At 41.7% G+C, this 21,364-nt stretch overlaps 1 protein-coding gene across 5 annotated transcripts in view; it reads right to left on the bottom strand.

The window, feature by feature from the left end:
* Positions 1-21,364, bottom strand: part of IPCEF1 (interaction protein for cytohesin exchange factors 1) — an 88,048-nt gene that overhangs the window by 33,509 nt on the left and 33,175 nt on the right. For 2 of the 5 annotated variants that reach the window (XM_052784679.1, XM_052784682.1), the window contains exons 2-6: positions 20,606-20,847; positions 15,988-16,038; positions 9,911-9,947; positions 9,073-9,242; positions 311-384 (exon numbers count right to left, since the gene is read on the bottom strand). In XM_052784679.1, coding sequence (XP_052640639.1) covers positions 311-384; positions 9,073-9,242; positions 9,911-9,947; positions 15,988-16,011 — 305 coding nt within the window. In that variant the 5' untranslated portion in view covers positions 16,012-16,038; positions 20,606-20,847. The other 3 variants (XM_052784681.1, XM_052784680.1, XM_052784683.1) reach the window with 2 other exon arrangements.

The raw sequence follows: 21,364 nt of genomic DNA, 5'->3' as shown, positions 1-21,364 counted from the left end.
CTACCTAAGAGAAGGTATCTGAGATAGACTACAACTTACTCATGATCAGTGAACAAAGAAAAAGGAAGAAAAAAAAAAAGTATTTGGCATACTGATCTACTTTTTTATTTGTAGTTTTAGCAGAGCACATCTGGCAGAGAATTTTCAAAAATATTTTTGCAATATGGTTTTCTTTCAGTAGCTCAATTAATATCTCATTATTTATACAACACAGAAGAGCTCCCCACAGCTTCGTTGTCAGACACTACGGAGATTCAATTCCTTGCAACGTTGTAAAAATCATGCAAAACGGGCCAAGAGATAAACTTACTGCTTTTTTTTGCATTCAATTGCTCGGTCCACACTGAAGTCTGGAAGTCTGATAAATCCTTCTGCCTTTTCAGCCTGCAATAAAAAAAAAAAAAAATTAAAAATCACCACATCAACCAATTGGTAAGTTAGCAGACTCCAATGCTGAACAATATTTAACATGCAAGTGCTTGGTTTTGACAGCTTTTTATACTGTGAAAATATATGCTTATCACCATGGGGACAGATTAACACTTGATGTTTTGGCTGATATTTGGGAACAAGAAATATTCCTATACCAGCTACTATTTGTGCAAGTCCTGGATGCTAGAAAACCGCCACTCTTGCCTGTGCAAGTGGCAGTGTGAGCATAGTGTTTGTTGTACGCTTCCAAATATCAAAGTGCCTGAAAGAGAAAGGATCCTCAACTCCTACAACAGTGCTGAGGTAGATTCTCTTTCCTCCTCACCTAGAAGTGGTTCTATCAGAGCACCCTTATCCAAGATTCATGAATAAGTCATAAGTCTACTCCAGAGTCTCAAATTGTCAAGGGCAAAATTTGGGTTTTGATCAAACCAGGACTAAAAGCAGTGGGAAGGTGGAGGAACCCAATTCCTTTGCAGCTATCAGTGATCAGGCAACTTCTTTCGACAAAGACACCAGCCATACTTTGTGCATAAACCACAGAAAATGAAACTACTGAACCTCAGCTCTAAGAACAGAAGCCTCTCAAAAGAGACAGATGACATAAGAGAGGACGAATAAGGGTTATATCATCTGTTCATATCTGGATGTTACATACAATCTCAAAGGAGCATTTGTTCCGTAATACAGCATGCATGCATTTACACAGATGGGTAACAGCACCACATATAATGGTCTATGTATATTTGAAAAATACATGTCTATAGTGATAGGAATTCAAAAGTGACCCAAAATGATCCTAGGTAGAGATGGAGGAGTTTCTCCCCCAGGTAACTGTAACATGGACTGTTTCGTAGGGTCATCTATATACACCTGTATGTGTGCAAGGCAGAGGCAATACAGGCTGCTCCTATGCCAGGAGGTGAAACGGTGCAAGGAGATGGTCCCACGTGGCTGAGCTCCATTGCTGAACACTGCAAAACAGCCTCAGATGGCTTTGGCCACCCAGCTATCACTCTCCCCAGAAATTTACAGGCATTGTACAGGAGGTAGCAAAAGCTAGGCAGACATTTACAGTACACTGTTTATATGCAGTCACCCCTTTCTGGACAGGAGAGGCTTTACTGAGCATTGGCATCTCAGTTCCAGGTCAGCTGGACTCTGTGTCAGAGAGTGGCTCCAGCAAAACTAAACTTACCAGGTAGCCTCAAATCCCTGTTTCAGCTGCAAATGGCAAGAACATCTTCCTTTACTAAATCTATCTATGCTCACACGACCAGCCGCAGTAAGACTAGGACTCCTCCTAAGAGGAGCAAAGATGTAGACAAAAGTCTGCAGCACATAATGTCAGAAAAAAACGTACTTTCCAAAATACAGAAAGCGTTCATTCCAGAATAGCTTTTTTGCTGCTCCCAGCCCTTATCCCTGGGCACATTAAAATTCTGAAAACGTACACTGAGTTAAAGCAGGTAAAATATACACAACAATTACAAAGACAGAGGATAAATGAAGATGACTGACAGTATCTCAAGTCACATTATGCATGAATATGAAGAGACTATAAAAAGATGTTCATCGAGACAAGTCTTTGAGCTTTAATGCTTGGAAGAACGAATCTCCAAGAACTGAAATATGGATACAGAATGGATATTTCAGTGGGTGGCTTCCCTGCACCTCTGCATATCTGTTCTTTGGTATACAATAAATCATGGCATAACCATCATTCGTGCAGTTTACATGTATTAAATATTCATATGACAACTTTATATTTTGCATCTTCACCAGTAAATGGTTTTACCTGCTCCAGAACAAAAAAAAAAAAAAATTGCAGCAGTGGAAGGGGGGTTTTTGTTGTTCTCTTTCAGTACAGAAGAAACAATAATGTTTATCAGCATCTGGGCTGAAAAAACTTTGATTTTGCAATGTGGCTTCATTTGTACCAAAAAGTGCTTATTGGCTAATGTGGGTTTTAACTTTCTCTGATTATATTTGTATCTATCAAACTTGTTTAGAACCTGGCTTGTGGAGCTTTTGTTTCCGTTTCACAGGTTGGAATTTAGTGAGACTAAACTCATTGAGATAAAATAAAATTAACTAAAGAAAAAAAAAGTGACAATTTTTTTTAAAAGTCATTTTTTTTTAAATGTGTATTTCAATTAATTAGACCTTAAACTAGTAATTCTGTCCCAGATCCATAGCACACCAAGTATATAGGGATGAGTGAATGAGTAGGGGTGAGTAAAGGAGGAGCTCTATTCATGGGCTGCATTGTACTAAAGATAGATAACGTACTATCCTGCATTTCTGTACCAAAAAGAGTGGTCACTTACTAGACCAGGTGCAGCGAGAACACTGAAATTCCTGTTTGGTTCCCAAGACCAGTCTAAGAGCACCAGAGACCAACTTCAAAAAAGCTGTTCATGAGGTATCAAAGCCATTACTACCCACATTACTGGATGAGACATGTATACAAAGCCAGTTGTTTCTCTGCAGTATGAATCAATAAACCCAGTTTAAAATAAAAAAAGAGATCCAGAAGACTGCATGTGAAGGAGTATACCCAGGTACCTTCTCACCCACACACCAATTAATCCATGGCTTAAGCTAGGTAAGCCATCAGGTGGGTGAGCGGGTGACTAGGGTCTGGGGCCAGTTAGCTGTACATGTTACAAATGCAATCACAGCTCAGCCAGTTTTATCTACTGGTGCATTAGCCATTGGTCTAGGATGCATCCTATAAATTGCTTCGGGTGCTGCACAAGCACTCATGAAGAGACTAAGTCCATGCAATGCCATTAGATAAATCACTGTCTCTACTGTCAATGTATACAAATATTTGAGCATCTGGATTTTGTACTGGACTAGTGAATTATCGGGACCCTGTAAGTCAGTGTGGGGACACTCACCTGGGGTGCTCCCACCCATGTGGAGACGGAACTTGGACTTGAACCACTGACACATCCGATGAGTATCTATATTAGAGGAGTACTCTCTAAATTGCTAACAAAAATAGGTCTGTAGGCTTTGATTTCAGCAATTTACATTTACCAGTTTTACAACAGAGAAATCTCCAGACTTCTTATGCAGTATTTGACATGTTCCAGTTGATAAAAGTTTATGTTCAGTGCATTCAGGTTTTATATTAATTCTGTCAGTGATTTCACATTTGTTCATTTATAAGAAAAGTTTAATGTTTCATTTTATGTATGAGGAAGGAGGATAATGGTGCAAAAATTTTTTTTTTTTGTAAATACGCTATTGGTACACATTTCAGATGTGTCATCTATATAATGGAAAACGGGGTTAATGGGTCTGTAGTTCCATAATTATCAGAAAAAAGGAAGGAAAAAAAGGAAACCAAATCATAGCAGTAAAACCTTATGAGCATTATTACAGTCAGCAAATAGAATTCCAAATAAACACTAGAAACAGAACATGTGGAAGTCATCTTTTCGGTCATTCTTGGAATAAAAATGATATTTTAAAACATTAAAAGCATATAGAAGTCCTAAATGTTTTCTTTTCTCTGAAATGTTATCTTTAACATGACTTTAAGCATGCTATTATTTAACTCACACATTTCACTCAAACTTCCTTCAGATTTTATTGCAATGCTGTAAAATAGACCTAAAAACCCCAGATTAAAAGAACCTTGACCTGTTTCCTAATTAATCAGGATGTTTAAAAGAATAAGCTGTTATCTCTTGTGGTTTTTATGCAGGATAGCCTAACGTATAAATCTGCACTTTTTTGCTATGCCCACTTGTAGGAAAATAATTTCAATAATAACAACAGTCTCTGAAAATGCTTGAGGGAAAAAGAAAGTAACCACTTTTTCACAAAAAAAGCTTTTCACTCAAAAAAAGTTTCAAACATATTTATGAAATGTAATGCACAAATCCAATGAAAGAGGCTAATGTCCTTTTTAGCTTGCCTCAATACATTGTCTAAATATTGTGGCTTTAGGAGACTTAGTAAACCATTTAACAGACCTTTTTCAATATTTAAAGTGAATGTAATGGTGCAGAAAGATTTTAAAAATTAGTGCTGTAAAGTGAAAATATCTAGTTATTGTGGAAAAGCTCCAATCTGCAATTCAGGGTACTCCTCATGGCTTCATCACAGTGTTTCAGTGCTGCCCCCAGAAGACCCTGTGGATGTTGGAGGGGCAGTTCAGTCCTCAAGCCTTTTTAGTCTTTTTTCTCTCTGCCAAGTACACCAGTGAGGCAACCTATAGAACTGTGAATAATTTGTGTAAGATATTGGACCAGAGGTCCCCAAAGCCCTCAGCGCAATCAGCCGACATCAATGACTTTTTATCATTCACGTAAGCAGCTCCTATAACTCAAAGGTGAAAGGTTTCTGTTATAAAAGACTGTAATTATACAGCTCCTGGCAAAGCTGTTGGAGTGAGGACCAATTTAAATGCAGTGAACGGGGAAAAAACCAAAGATAAATAGTGACAGTAGATCACAGCCTGCAACTCTTTGATTTTATATTTATATTTCTTTTCAGCTGAATCCCCATGACAACCATCGTTGACACATCCTGCAAAACTGTATTTCAACTCTGCTTGGAAAACCAGCCGAGCTATCCTAAAGGCCCACAAGACAGAGGTGTTTAGTCCTCTGTCCTTTTCCAGTCAACACTATCCAACACGGTCACAACAAGCACAAAGAGCCAGAAGCCTGGGATTACACGTGACGATCTTCCCCTGCCACTCCTCTTCCTATGCAGGAGTGCCAATTCCCTCCAGGGTTTCGGTATGAGAACTAAAACTGCTAAAGGGGCAGGCAGGATAGCACGGTGTCCTCTTTAAACACTTGTCTTCAAGGCAGCTGCCTACAGAGAGCGGTACTTGAAAGAGGGAACCAAATGTTAATGAAGAGCAGTTCTCCAGGGAGCCTTGTGTTCCTGAATGCACCCAGAAAGTCTGACTGCTCAGAACTATTTTCTGACATTTTCTGTGTTTCCATTGCAAAACCAACCCTTGGGTGTTTCTTCCTAGTCCAAACAGCTTCCCCTCCCCAGACTGAGGGCACATCCATGCTGCAAACAAAAGTTTACCTGTCTCATGTCGTATCCATGTTTTATAGAAAGAGCAAACATACGCAGGAAGAGGTTTCAGGGCACTCTACTCAATCCTGCCGAGACCACCAGGGCCTTAACTTCACCACTCGCAGTACCTCAGCTAGCTGGTCGAAAGCTAATTTGGATTTGGCTGTGTGCTCTGGTTGGCTTTCAGCGAAGGAAAAGCTTGACTCTTGGGGTCTCTGATCTGCTATTGCTGACCCTCCGCAGCATTTTATTATTTTTTTCTCTTTTGAGCTGTGGCTTTCACAATGAATTTATGTTAAATTGAAGGAAGTACCATCTGCAAATGTCACCACAAGTGTCCTATATCGCCTCCCCCAATCTGCCTCATGTGAAAGACCCAGAACCAGAGTGGCTTGAAGGCAAATTAAATCAGACCGACGGAAACATCCAGAGCTTCGGAGGTGCCTGAAGACAGACTTCACCAAGAACATGATGTGAGCTGAGGCTACCTACCCAAATCCGGGGCAAAGCACATTCCTGTACAAATTCCACCCACTCCCTATTTTCTCCATCTCCACTAGAAAAAAAGGTCCAGCACCCTGTTGCTATGCTACAGTTGCCAGTGTCTGGTTGACTGCAGTTTCCACACAGCCGCGAAAAAAACACGCTCGTTTCTCACAAGAACAAAACTGGTCAGGCAGAGCTACAGGCAGCCAGTGTATCCCGGTTCCTTTGACTCCAGCCCTGCTCCTCCACCACCACCTTTCACTTCAGTCTCTATAAGAGGGCCCTTCATGGGAAGCCTCAGGCACGTGAGGAGTAGGACTCCTCCTGTTTCAACACAACTATGAACTTAAGATTGTCATCATGGATGCCCCGTTGGGACCGAGGATTAACTCCACTGAAGGCAGTGGAAGAGCAGGCAGTATTAAAGCCAGGCCAGTTAGTAAAAAGAAATATCAAGCAAGCAAGTGAATGTCACTGCTACTTCTGCTTCATCAATCTAGAGGTGAAAATATCTGTGAAAATACAAAGGGTCTTATTCATCTCAGATATGACTCTGAGCATGGCTCTGGTCTCATCAATTTAAGTAAGCAGATCTTAGCAAAGGACACCTCCTCTCCTTCCCACGCCCAATAGTTACTGCCACTCTGCAAACATTGCCTGAATCTACAGTTACGCAGAGGCTGCACTTTAAGTTGTCCAAAGAAACCTCAGGTTTTAAGGTAAACGGTGTGCAAGCGTCAGCACAAGTTGAAAGCAAAGAGGTGCTACCAGCTAGCATGTTTACAGGAGGAACTGCAATAGGTGAGAAGTCAGGGCTGACATAAGCCAACAGTATTTTGAAGCCTTATGAGCTCTTTAGAGTATATGAAATAAATTGGAATAAGACTGCCACCCGTTCTTCAGCCTTGTTCATTTTGGGGCAGTCAGTGACAGCCAGAAAGCAGGCATGGACTAAAAGTTTGAGTTCATCCAAAGGATGAATGCTGTCTAGGAGCACTGGGATCAGAATGACCATGGCTTCTCTGGATCCCGAGAGTGGAATTTAGCCAGGCCACAACAACTAAAGGAAGTAGAGGACTTTGCACATCTCCCCACTACCTGGAAGGCAAACTTTGCCTAGTCTTGCCTTCTTTTATTTCCTTCCAGCTTGATTACTCCTCAGACTAATTCCTTTCTGACACTTCCCCTGTCTAAAAGGCACATCAGCCAGCCAGCTCACCTTTCTTAATACTTTGGCCAGAAGTACAACTGCAAGCAGTGATTTAGAACAGCCAATACTAATAAGGGTTTGCAGGGTATGAGTATATGATGCTGATGAGTATATCTGCCAGGCCATACCTTTCCAGCAGAGATATTGTAAGCATTCGGAAAACAAAGCTTCTTTTTTTTTTTCTTCTACTTTTCCTATTTCTTTTCTTTCTCTTTTCTCTTTCTCTCATGCGTGTAATTTGACTGTCTTGAAAGGAAGCTAACTCAGACTACTACAACACCACAAAAAACAGCCCAAGACCAGCAGAGTTGTTGTCACTTTTCCCCCCAAAAAGAATAGCTAATACCATCTTTAAAGGTCAGTCAAAGTTTTTATTCTGTTAAAAAAACCTGAACACTGTACCCACAACTGAAGGGAGAATGTGAAATACTCTTTCCATAAGTAAAGTTTAGGGTTTGAGGATTTTTTTTTAATGGTTTAAACTATTTTATTTGTACCTTGAAACAGTTAGCAAGACTTTTAATGGGGATTACTGCAATAGAAATAAACAAGTGCAAACAATCCAGATTGCATTTAATTTCTTAGAATGTTCTAAGAATTACCAAAAGTTAATAAGGGTTTCTTTACTCTTTCATTCTTGTCTGGGCCTGGGACTTGCTGATTTCCAGAGCAGTCCATGCGCATTTAGGAAACCTGATGCCCGTCCACAATTCCACACTGAAGCTGCTGAGTTTCAGCCTATGTTGTTGCTAGCATCCCCTAATCCTCTGCACGCCTCAATTCTGGGTTCTGTCAGTCCATCACTTGAACATGATAGGAGCTTTCTTAGAGGCAGCAGTGCGAGAGCAAAGTGAAGGGAATAATTATGTCCGAATGTTCCTAGGACAGGCAAGACACCCTCTCTGCCCAATCAAGCTGAGCTGTAGCAAACAGCCCGGAGTAAAGCTAGCTATTCCCTAGGACTCACTGCTTCTTTACACACAGCCGTAACCTTTCATTAAAAGGGTTACTCTGGATTTCTCACTATGTCTTCTCCCCCCACCCCACTTTTTCAGTTTTTAATGCCTAGTTCTTCAGTTGATGACAGGAATTCAGGGCCTGCTGTTCTTTGTCTCAGACTATTTCCCACTCACGCTGTTTGGGCTGGATCGGCTGGAAGAGAAACACTATCTATACTGGTTGTCCTGAGGAAAGCTCATGCTCAGAACAGAAAGCTGGACCTTGAATCCAAAACACTGTGTTCTTCTGCAGATTTGTCTGTTAGCACCAACTTGTCAGAGCAGGAAGTTAAAAATCAGCAGAACGTGAGAACCTTTAATTACAATGCTCTGGATGAGACATCAGCAAGACCAGGAGTAAAAACATCACCAACTCACAGTGCTCACACCTGCAACCCTACTAGTGCAAACTGGGCAGGGGGGGGAACCCAAACAAAAAAGCAAACAAATTAACAGATTAATCTCAGTGTGGAAGGGGATGGAGAGGGAAGCAGGAGAGAGACTTCGGAAAATTAAACTAATTAGAAGTGAAGAAGCATTCCTGTTTTGGGTCTTGATAGCAAGTGTCTGCAAACTGCCCGACCCAGGAAAACCTTTCCCAAATTCAAATGCCACCAGCACCTGCAAAGAGCAGCTCTTTAAAGGGCAGAACAGACAGCAAGTTAACATTTCACAAGTAGTTACTGAACTAGAAAACACATAGTTTTCTGCATGTTTCCCATTCACATAGATGCTTCCCAGATTACAAGAAACATTAGGGCTGGGAAACAAACCCAGTCATTTATATGTCTCCAGGGCACATTTAAATTGTGACCCCAGCTCCCCTTCTCTCAGTCCCAGCAGATACTGTTTGCCTGACACCCAGAGCTGCATGGATGCTGTACTCACCAGCTGACTGCTGTACCAATACAGCGATGACTCCTTCAGCACACACCAGAACTTTTTCCATTTGTTGCCAATGAAAGCTCCTTTTTCCTTCTTTTTGTAGAGCCATCCTTGGCAATCGGCTTGCCCCAGCTCTTTACACGATATCCTCCTTCGACTCATTATAAAGAACCCTGTGCCATTAAAAATACAGTGTTCTGCTGGTTTAAAAGTGCATTACCAGAAAAGATGTTGCTGCCAATTAAAAGACATCAACCTTACTTAGCAATCTCAGAGAGTCACCCAAGCATATCTTAAAATATACTTAGAAGTCGGTCAGTTTTATAACGGCTGTGACAGTAACACACATTCATTTGAAAGGCATTCTGACATGCAGAAACAAAACAGTAAGCTATAGATAATGCAGACACTAATTAATGCTAAGGTAACCATACATGTGTTTTTGTAAATTAAAAATATATCCTTTGATCCTTATAAGAGAGGCATGCATATATTTCCCTTCACACAGCTGCACTGAAAAGAATACATCTATTTAAGTCAGCTAGAGAAAACTATTACGCCAAGTACTTGAAAACCGCTAGTGTTTGTGTATGTGCAGGCAGCTGATTCTACCTCGCAGATTTCCAGATTTGATTCAATTAACATACCACAAGGATTTAGTCCAAAGGAGCAGCCCGTTGTCATTTTTCTCAGAATCGATGCAAGAATTAGTGGAGTTAAAAAGCAGCCTTCCTCCAGCTGAGTAGCAGTATAAAATCCTCAGCCTCCCAAGAATAAGACATACTGAGAAAATAACAAAAGAGGAACCCAGAAGAGAAAAGAAAAAAGAATATCTCATTACCTTGACTTTTCTTTTTTGTCTTCTGACGCAAAGGAACCTGTAAGAAATGCAGGAAGGAAAGAAAAGAGGAAATTTCAGATTGTGTTGCAACATTTGTGTAGAAAGGGGAGGGGGAAGCTAGAGAAGGACGTGGTGGTGATGCTGGTGGTATATGCAGGATGGAAACATAACCCACTCACTGCTGAAGGGACATTAGTAACTGAAGCATAGAACGTGTTAATTAAAATTGATGTATATCTAGTTGAGCAAGAGCAAACCTAACTCTATTAATGTGTCTATCTACGAGTGCTTCCTGTTTCACACCCACAGGCAGCTTCTACTTTGCTACATGTTTGCCTGAATTGTATTCTGTGTTCAGAAGTTAAAAAATAGAAGTTAGAACACCAATATTTTAATGCTTCTTTACCCTCCATGAGGGGTATTTACAAACATGGGGAGATTAAAAATACGTGCCAGGTGTCTGAGAGTCCTTTAGCTTATTCTAAGAAATCCTGAAAAAGAAAAAAAATTGGATTTTCCACTCCTCTCTATTTAGTGCAGAGAATGTATTTCCCTCTAGGTAAGAGTTTCATAATATTTCTTTAAAAAAACATTAAATAAAAAAAAAAAAAAATCACACAAACCTGGCAGATTATCCAAATGGTAAAGCATAAATATGCCAGAAGTTTGCCATGCCATATATGAGAGTTTTAGTCACTGCAAAAATAACACAATTGAATTATACTTACTCACTTGCAGTCTATATATTTTATCCCACATAAACACATAGAAAATGAAACTAAAATAGAAGACCATGGACCAAAAAAGAGGTCATTAGAAATGTAAGGTCTGGCTTTTGTAGTAAATAAATTCTCCCCACACAGGCTGGTTAGTTGTACAATTGTGGACAAAGCACTTGCCTTCTCTTTGCCTCAACCTTTCCATCTCTAGCATGGGAACAAAAGCATTCACTTTTTTCTATTTTTAGGAAGGTTTTGAAGCCTCAGGATGACAAATGCTGGATAAGGTGACGTATGATTTAATATGCTCAGCCACAACGTTGCTATGCAAAGCTGGTAGCTACCTGATCCGCTGCAGAGCTACGCTATGAACATCCCTAATGCAGCCCCTCTGCCTAGCCAGCTGGCTTTTCAGGAAAACAAAACCCAATTTCATATTATTCTTGAAGGATTTGATGGCTCTTCTCACAGGCTAATTAAAGGTAAGTAAAGCTACACCATCTGGAAACAGCAAGAGGAGAGACCACTGCCACCACTATTTACAAGAGCTAGAACTTTCTCTAACCAGTGATCTTTGCAGCATGTATCAGAGTGCAGAACTGCATATCACAGTCGTGTACTTATCTGGTGCCGATTTGAGATGACCTGAACAATACGCTTGTGGGAGGCTTTACCAGGAATGAATAATCCCAGACTCCTGCTTAATCATCACGTATTCTTTTTTTCCTTTTTTCTTTTTCCCTTTTTTTTTTTTTTAAATTCCACCACTGCCTGCCTCTCTCTCAGACTATTCTCCATGACAACAGACAAAGAAAAGCAATGAGAAAACACATTGGCTCTATTAGAGGCTCCGCTATTTCCCCATCCTATACAGGCCACCCTTCGTGTCTTCATTCCAAAGAAAGTAATGCCCTATTTAGGACACGTGGAAATAATATATGGCCTCAGTATATCAATGGGTCACTCAGTCACACTAATTACTTTCCTTTAGAGCTACCCAAAGTGGTACTAAGAAAAACAAGTATGAATCAGCTCTCCTTGCACAAAAAACTATGTTGTGGGGCAACATCACATCTTTGCCATGATACTACAGTGGGGTCATTTCATCTTTAACCAACATAAAGTTCTACAACAAGGCAAGCAATACTGAGACAGGATGTGGCTCTCTGTAAACAACAGAGGAAGAAGTAGATCTTTCCACTAACCTTACTGAAAATCTAAAGCAAAATAACATGGTCTATGGCTTTTCTGTCAAGAAAGGGTTAATATCCATATTACGTAAATCATCCATTAGGGCCCAGTTTATATACAGACTGAGGAAAAAACTGATTACCTAGTAAGAGCTCGGGGTAGCAAAAAGAATTTACAAAGGTACATTTATTATTCAGCAGCAATGATGGTATCCTGCTGCAAGTTGACAGGGGTGATGAAGACCCATCTCTTCATATTTTGTGGGAGGAGTTTGGAAATTAATGGGGGAAGGAAGGACGGTTTCTCCAGTCAGCACTACATTTAGTTTGCCTGGAAAAAATCAGTGATAAGTCTGTAACAAAATCATTGCTGAGTGAGATTTCATGAATTAAGATGCATTTCTAGTTTTCTTTCCCAGTATTCCTGAAAGCTGAAGTAAATTTTCAACAAATTAATCCTAAACCTGGAATTCAGCAACTTTTAAATGTTTTTAGTGCTGTTTAGAAGCCCAGCATCATCTTATAAAAAATACCTGGTTTGCTCTGTGCAAGAGAAACCTCTAATCCCAGACTGCAGCAATGAAATCTAGTGTTATTCACAAAATTGTCTTCCCAAGTTTTGTTGATTTATGAATAAACAAAAGCAACCTCTTTCTCCAAAGCACCAGTATTTGGAGTCAGACAGATACTTTATGAAATAAACAAACAGTTTGCAGTAAAACTGTTTTAGTCTAAAACCAATAGAAAACCTGTATTTAAATGAATCTACCACAAAAATTCATAAAATGCCTCACCAACAGGATTTGGATTCAGTTTGCTGCAAGATTACAACATATTCGCAAGTCTCCAGTGGCAAACCTTTCCTCAAGAAATAAATTAAAGTTTCCTCCTCTGAAAACTCTCTTACGAGAGTCAACAATCTCATTTCAGTGAGCCTGGGTGAAAATTGATTAAGTTTCACTCCTAATAGGAGACATTAACACCAGTGCAGAACGAAGCGAAAACTGCAGAAGGCAGAGTTATTACCAGTAAAACCAATGGTACTGACCAGGGGCGTAACAGCAGTTTCAGGTGGGAATGTACTGTAACTATCAGATATGGTCACTGGAACAGTCTGAAATGGTCATGATTTTACTATGTTTCTGACAATGGTGGATGTTTCTCTATAAAGCTCTATTTCCTGATGGCGAATGATTTATTTCATTACCACAGGTTCAACTGAAAAACAAACAAACAAAAAAATCAGATCTATTTCTAGCTCTTGTTGTTATCAGGGAAAATCTGAGAGCAATAATCCTCAGTAAGCTCTGAAATAAATGCAAAATGTTACAGTTATTTGCAACTTTAGGAGGGTTGTCATTTTTGTGCAAGGCTGAGAATACAGGGTAGGTTTTGGTTTACTCATCGGTTTACTGAGACCTGAGGTCTGAACAGGATGGGATAGGGATCCTGCAGGACAATGCAGGCTTCAAGCTTGCTATCTATTACTCCTCCATGTGGCAAATAAACCCAGGAGCCACTTGCAACGGGAGCCGTACAACTGAGCATTGTTCACAGCCGCTTCTGTGCCAGGCACGCTCCACCAATGAGCAAAAACGTACAAGAGAAGCGACAACTTCAGCGAGAGACTTCTGTCAGTTTAGAGATCCTATTTTTCCAGAGAATCACAGTATGGTTGAGCTTGGAAGGGACTTCTGGAAGTCATCCAGTCCAACCCCCCCACTCAAGGAAGAACACCTACAGCTGGTTTTCCAGCACCGTGTCCAGACAGCTCTTGAATATCTCCAACAATGGAGACTTCACAGCCTCTCTGGTCAGCCTGTGCCAGTGCTTGGTCACCCTCACAATAAAAAAGTGTTTCCTGATGTTCAGAGTGTTTCTGAGTGTTCAGAGCGTTCCTCCTGTGTTTCAGTTTGTGCCCATTGCCTCTGGTCCTGTCACTGGGTACCACTGAAAAGAGCTTGGCTCTGTCATCTTTGCACCCTCCCTTCAGGTATTTACATGCATTAATAAGATCCCCGTGAGCCTGTTCTCCAAGCTAAACAGTCCCAGCTCACTCAGCCATTCCTCATATATTAGACACTCCAGTCCCTTAATCATCCTTGTGGCCCTTCATTGGACTCTCTCCAGTATGTTCATGTCTCTCTTGTACTGAGCAGCCCAGAACTGGACAGAATGCTCCAGGCATGGCTTCACCAGCACTGAATAAAGGGGAAGGATCCCCTTCCTTGACCTGCTGGCCATATTTTGTCTAATGCAGCCAGGGATACCATTTACCTTCTTTGCAGCAAGGGCACGTTGCTGGCTCATGTTCAACTTGATGTCCACCAAGACTCCCAGGTCCTTTTCCTCAAAGCTGCTTTCCAGCTCGGCAGCCCCCAGCATATACTGGTTTCCCCTGGCAGTATCATCTGTGCTCATGTGGAGTAACAGTAGGGGGTAGAAGTCAGAAGGCTGGACAAGCTTTGGCAGTCTCTCCACAACATCCTGGATCCTGGCCCCTGCTAGGCAGCAAACCTCTGCAGATGGTTGGTCAGGTCTACAGATGGGTGCCTCTGTCCCACCAGAGCAGGAACTCGCCCGTTGCGATGATTCACCGTTTCTTCCTGATAGCCTTACATGGTTTACAGCTAGGTGAACCGGGTCCTTTGCTAGCAGGCACATCTGGTTCCTTTTCAGTTTTGAGGACAGTCAACCTATTTTGCAGCTGTAAGTTCTTAGGTTGGGCAGGAGCCTTCCTCTTGGTACTAGAAGTCATCAACTTCCATCCTTCCTCTTCTCCAGAGGTTTTGCTTTGACAGTGGGGGTAGGCAGTGCCTGCTTCTCCATTGCAGGTGGGGACTGAGGCTTTTCAAGCTGTTGTGTCTCAGAGAAGACCCTATCTATCTCCCTTTCACCTTCTCTGATGCTGCGCAGCCTGCTTGCTTCCTCCCATATCTCCTCCAGTTGGCAGCACAGCTCCTCCAAGAGGGCACACCTCCTGCAGGGCAGAGGGCCATCTCTCCTGGCCCCAGGGAGAGGTCCCAGGCACTTCCTGCAGCCAGGGACTTGGATGGCTGCATCCGCCATCTGAAGCTCAGTCTGTGCTGAAGGCTCTGCCCTGGCAGGGACAGCTGCTCCCACATCTACTGGGGAAACTGCTCTGTTACCACCATGCCTAAGACTGTTACAGCAGCACTATTTCAGCCAAGGCCCCCTTACTTCACTCCTCCTTCACACCCTGCTGCACAAACTGCTGGGTCTGTGGGCTGCGCTCTGGGCCTGGCTCTTAGGTCCCTTCGAAGCATCAGTTAAAGGGTGCTTGACCTTCCCTAACCAGAGGGAGCTGCATCAAAGGCTCCAGGCACCCTGGGTCGAGGGCAGCTGATCATGCTCATTAGAAGCGGCTAGAGCTTCCTCAGGCCTACACCCTTGTGTCTCCCCTTACCTTGTCTTTGCCTGACAGCAAGGATTTGCAAATATATATTATGGAGGCTACATGTTTCCAGCCTCCCTTCCAAATGCATGGTCTTGAGCAGTCATCGCTGGGAACCAGACTCAGGTGGGCAGCATCCCCTTGGGGAGCTGTCAGGGGCAGTCGGGGATTGCCCCAGGGGATCCTTCTGCCTTGAGACCGAGGGGCATGCAGCCTGCAAACTCCCCAGGAGAAAAAAAAATGCGGCAAAATAGGTGTGTGAGCCTATTTCATGGGAAAGAAAAAGATTGTTCTACAAGCAAAAGCAGGGGCATTGGGCTAATACTGAAGATCAGACTTCATGCCTCATGAAGTTCAACTCACAATGCAAGAGCCTGAGAAGGCACCAAAGACAGCTATGATCAATAGTTCATCTCCTACAGAGCGGTATTTTTCCTTAAGCTTATCAAGAGTTAGACAGATGTGTGGCTAAGAAAATCCTTTGCTAAGCTCATGTGTCCTAAGTTACTGCTTTCTCAACCGTTGAGGCACAGGACTTGGAAGTGGCATCAGGCCCATACAATAGACTTCATTTCACCCTTGGAGCAGAACTGGGGCAGCCTGTGGCAGCCTCACCACTCAGCCTGGCCCATAAGCAGCATTTTGTTTAGATATTGATGTTGTCCACAGTCTTCTATGATTACAAGGGCACAACCCCAACATACGACCTCTTCAGCTGATCAGTAACTCTGGCATAACGTCAGTTATACTTACGAGAGCATTGCTGTCAGCTTCCATGAATGGTTTCAAAGCTTAGTGGGAAGGCTGTAAAAAGAGAAAGTTTTGTTTACTTAAGTTCTGTATTATGTTTTCATATAACAGGTCTTGATAGTAGAGTAAAAAAAAAAAATGTGTTTTATACGCTTTGACCTGCCAACTTTACCCTTCCCACTCCAGCCACCCCCTCAAAAAAAGACCTTTTCCAAAGATAATACTATGTTAAGCAACCTGATTTTACTGACTTATAAGTCAACCAGTGCTAAGGAACACTATTTCAAAGCTATCCAAGCTTTTCTATGAAATAAAGAGAATAAAACTCACGGATGTGGTTGGGGGGGTTGCTTTTTGTTTGGTTGTTTTAGAGTTTTAGAGGGGGGAGGCAGTGTTAGCAAATGAATAGAGAATAAATAAGTAAAACTGGGGGGGGGGCAACGTTTTTTGTTTGTTTTGGTTTTTACTTCGAAAGAAATCTATAAGATTTTGATTTAAGTTCGGCTGAGCTACTCCCAGTGTTTTCTGGGAATTCTAGTTAGTTAATCTGCCCACTCTCCCAAGCAGGATGGGATTTCATACTGGACCACCCATTCTATAATGAACTGCAGTTTTTCCTTTCAGAGAGCAAAATCTGTGCAGTCCAACAGCAGATGCTAGGGTTTATTTTCCAAAGATACACAAAGTTAGCAGTTATCCATTTAGGTCACAGTTCAGGTGATTTCATTTGGTATACACAACAAATAGTCAACTCCCTACATGATTTTCCTTTGGCTGGATGATGAAGGATTCAGTGCAGTGTACAAGATAAAAGAAAACATACCAACTTTTTAGTGCCAGCAAAGTTCCTATAAAACTCACCCCTCTGCATATGAAAGAATCATTCAGTGGAATAGGAGAGGATACAAGATTGTTGAAGTGAGCAAGAAAGGATTTCCAGAAATAGAGCCACACTTCAGAAGAATTTCTAACAAGAACTTTTTCCTGTTACTAAAACCAGTAATTTAAGATATGTGCCAATCCTTATACATAATATTTATTTTAGTTTGAAAATAAATTCTTAAAACAGAAAATAAAAACCCACCTACTGGCTTCCAGCAATTTCAAACCAAAAATAGAAAGGCAAACAAATACATATTTTTCTGGCTCCCAACTGTTTCTCTTCAAAAATAGAAAGAAACACTTTCTATAAGCGGCTCAAATTGAAGTAATATCATGATGAGGAGAGATGTTGTGGCAAATAATTTTCAGGATGTTTAGAAATCATAGTTAGTATAAACAAACAGAGGAAACACCTTTAGTTATACAAGCAAATTAACATCAAGCCTCAAATACCAAGCCAGAAAGCAAGGGAATAACAGACCAAATTATAGTAATTATTGTGACATGTGGCCTTTTGCCTGTCATTTCTTCATTTCATGTGTGCTTTGGGTTTGGGGAGAGTGGGGTGTAATTATACAAACTGCACAGATTTGAATCAGCCATGGTACCAGGAACAAGAGGAGAAGTCTTAGTTAACAGGCAAGGAAACGTTTCCGCCTGTGTGCTTTGTGCCAAAGGATTTGAAATGGATTTCAGCAAAACCTTCTCAGTGACTTGAACTCAAACTTTTGTTTAGTTTCCAGACACTGGATAAGCAATTTTTGAGCCAGCGTCCAATGTTCAAAAGCAGCACTGACTCATTCTAGTTAAGAGTATAATTTATTATTCCCTGTGTAAAGAAAGGTATAAAAAAAAAAAATCACATATTCACTGCAAAAATAACTCTCATCCACATAACCTGAGTTTATTTCTCCTAAGTAAACCCAACCTGAGTAAGATTAGTTACACTGTGAAATAGCATTAGGATTTTTATGTCCGCTCAAGTGTACTCAACCATTGCAAAACCAACGTTTCAGAAGGGCATAACCTGTTTATCTCTGTACTACAGTAGAATAAGTGTTTCCTTTCAATTTTCTGAAGGTGCATTTTGGGAAAACCATCTATCCTTTCTAAACAGACAGGCAAATTAGGAGAAGGAGCTGGATAAATATGGCCACTCAAGTAGAGCTAGTCTATACCCACCTTACTGGCTGGTCCAGCATGAACCTGCAGGGGCTGTCACCGGAAACTATAACCCCTCCACCCCCCAGTATTCCCATCCCAGATGCTGCAGTTAGCATCCCTGGCTGAGCTGTGCCCCTCACATGCCCTCTGTGTAATGGTAGGTGGTCACATCATGGCAGCCCAGAAGCATGTCCAGGGCTAGCGGTTTTGCTGGCAGAAGAGCTTCTCAGCTCACGAAAACTACACCTGAGCTCAGGAGCTTGGCAAGCCAGTGAGAGGTTAGTAGGAAACAACACTTGGGTTTATACCACCAGGAGGGTGTCCCAATTCCTAACTGGAACAGCTGCAGCAGGAGAAGACTTGGCCCAAACCACCTCATTTCATACCACTCAGGGCACTGTATTACAGACCAGAGATGGTCATGTGTGTATCCTTGTCCTCATTTCGGTGGACATGGAATTTGAAGCGGGGTCTCACCCCCAAAGGTGTGTCCTAAGCACCAAGGTGAGGATGTAGGATTCCAGCCCTCTTCCTAAGCCTCTCCGTTTGCAATGAGGTAAGAATTGGAGAGGGAAACCCTCCAGCCTACAGATTAAGGTACCCACATGGAAAATGTGCACCACCATTGCAGTCTGCTGTGATGGATGTTCAATCCACTGAAATGGCAAAGTGGAACAAACCAAAGAGAGAAATAAAACAAGGCACAGTGAAACCTCTCCCACTTCAAATGGCTTTTTAGAGGAGAAAACAAACTTGAAACTCTCACTTCCTGGAGGATAAAACATAATGGATATACTGGTTAAAAGCAAAGGGGATGGATTTACATTATCAGTTTGTAAACCATACCTATATTTCTTCAGCTTTTCTTAGGGGTGCCTGAAACAACTCATTTAATTTCAGTCTGAATTGAATAAAATATGTCAAAAGTGGTTTCAGGTAAAAGATTTCTAATTCAAGTTTTTGAGGTTTTTTTATTTTGATTCAACAACTGAACTATAAATATCAGTTTGCATAGCTTTATTAGCCCCACATCACTCCGGCTCTTTCAAGAAGAGTAACAAACAAGTAGGTACATAAGCAATAGCTGATGCAACAAATGTGGAAACACAGCAAGTGACTTATCAGAAATATCTTGCAATCATTTCCATTTGACTGCATCATGTCTTCTGAAATAAATAGAAATGTCTCTGTTAAAGATCAAAGGCAATGTTAAGCGTGGGGAAAAGGGGAAAAAAACTCTGAGGTTCCAATGATTCTAATTGCAGAAAGCAATGTTAATTCATTAGTAATACTGCTCTTGTGGAAGTCAAAATCCACAAGGCCTGATGCTCCTACCAGGTACAAGCTATAGTGAGGATGTCGGTCTGCAGTGATATTGGTATAAGCCTGCCAGACATGCCTTCCAGGCATCCCTCAGATGACATCCAGAGTGGGCATATGCCTTCCTGCTTCTGAGCAAAATATTTGAGATATGTAACATGACTCAAACTATTTGTGTTGCAGAAGCACCCAAAATGTGCGTTGCTCAGTTCCTGTTCAGATGGCACTGACACAGACTACTGAAAAAAAAAAAAATTCTACTTTACCAAGCACAAAGTCAGGGCTGTAAGACAACCTGGAAAATAAGCTTTTTGCCTTCCTTCTGTTTACATTTCTCACACTGGTCACCAGCTTTAACCTCTCTGCTTGCTTTCTGTTTATTTGGCTGCCTGCAACAACCTGCACTTCAACGGGCAATGAATTGACAGACGATATGAAACTAGTGACAGTGCTACAAAAATTCCCCCCCCCCCCAAAATCAATGATTACTTAATCACATACCTCACTTACCAGGCATTAGGAATAGCATTGCCTCAAATTATAGCAGCGCTTGAAGCACTGTCCTGTGGCAAGGGGACAGCCTTACATAATAGTCCTAAATTATTACATTACCTCTAACTGGGGTTCTTGCAACAATACAGGGGAAAAATAATCACAGTGACTGTAAGCTCATAATTGTCCTTTGGGTTACTAGAGATCCATTTAATCTGCCAGAACCTTACCATTAACTAGTAATTAATCAGATCTAGACAGTTACTTAACCGGTTAATCAGCTATCTAAATTGACTATCTTACTTGTACAAGGAGTTTCTTGATCTGCAGATTTTCTCTCATTTACTGGGTCACCAGGAAAGTTGGATATTAAGCTGGTGCTTTGCCACGGGGCAATGACAAACAGACATTAAGGCACTTTTCATGAAAGTTCATGGACCATCCCACCCTGGTTAAGTTGTGTCCCACCCACCTTGGTCCCCATGACTCTGTGTTTCCAATTACAGATGAAACTACAGATTCACCATTAGCATCGGAAACAACCAGTCCATTGAAGTATAATCATAACTCATAATTGTCAGCGTATACCTTCAGCTTTGGCCACAATGGATAAATTTAAGCTTGTTAAATAAAAATTACCCTTTGAAAAGCCAAAAGTGTTCTTATCACAGGCCTAGCAGCAGGAAACAGCATTTGTCACATTATAATACCGTTGGCTATAAACTTATTTTCAAATGCATTTGAAATTATTCAATCCCCTCACCTGCAAGCAATTCAAAAAGACAACTTCTGACTCCATTTGTGAGAGGGCCAGGAAAAACTGGAACAAGGTTCATTGCTCCCGTCCTGGAGACAGAAAGGGACTGGAGACATCGCCCTGCTTGGTTCACAGCCAGGTCCTGTCAGTCCAGCCAGGAAGCCCAAGAGCAGCAGGTTTACAGGCGTTGACAGCTCTGAGCAAGCAGTTGCAGGAGCCCACGCTCACCGCCTTTGGGAGGAGAGGGGCTGGAAAGAAAGAAGAGGTTCAACAGAAGAGAGATGGTCCAGCTGCATCTGTGGCCTCACAGACAAAAACGAGAAATCAAAATGGCATGCTTAGTGAAGTGTGCCTGCCCCAAATGTGAGTTTGCATGCAGATTCCTTATAGTGTTGAGATGATTCCTAATGCTGTTATGTTTGAAGGCCAAGAAAGAGTGCAGAAACATTAAGTGCAATACTTCAATTACTGCTGCCTCCTAGCTGGCTCTTTTGTTGTGGCAGGCAATAAAAGCAGGCAAAGTTAAGTTGGCTGCAGAAATGGATGAAGAGTTAGTGCTGATAAGGGTAAGGAAACACTCCAGGTCTAAAGAAGCACCTCCCTGGTGTTCTGCTCTCTTCCAAAGATGCGCAGTTCTTTGCTAGCCCAGAAGATGAAACACAGAGAGGAGGCAGGAAAAAAAGCCTGAAAGCCTGTAGCCCTTCCTGAGACAACAATCTAAGGGGTTTCTCCTGAAGTAAGTCCCTTGCAAAAAGATACAGATGA

Source organism: Harpia harpyja, chromosome 4, assembly GCF_026419915.1.
Source record: "Harpia harpyja isolate bHarHar1 chromosome 4, bHarHar1 primary haplotype, whole genome shotgun sequence".
Classification (NCBI taxonomy): domain Eukaryota; kingdom Metazoa; phylum Chordata; class Aves; order Accipitriformes; family Accipitridae; genus Harpia; species Harpia harpyja.
Note: the sequence above shows the minus strand (reverse complement) of the source record. Positions and strands in the feature narration are given on the sequence as shown.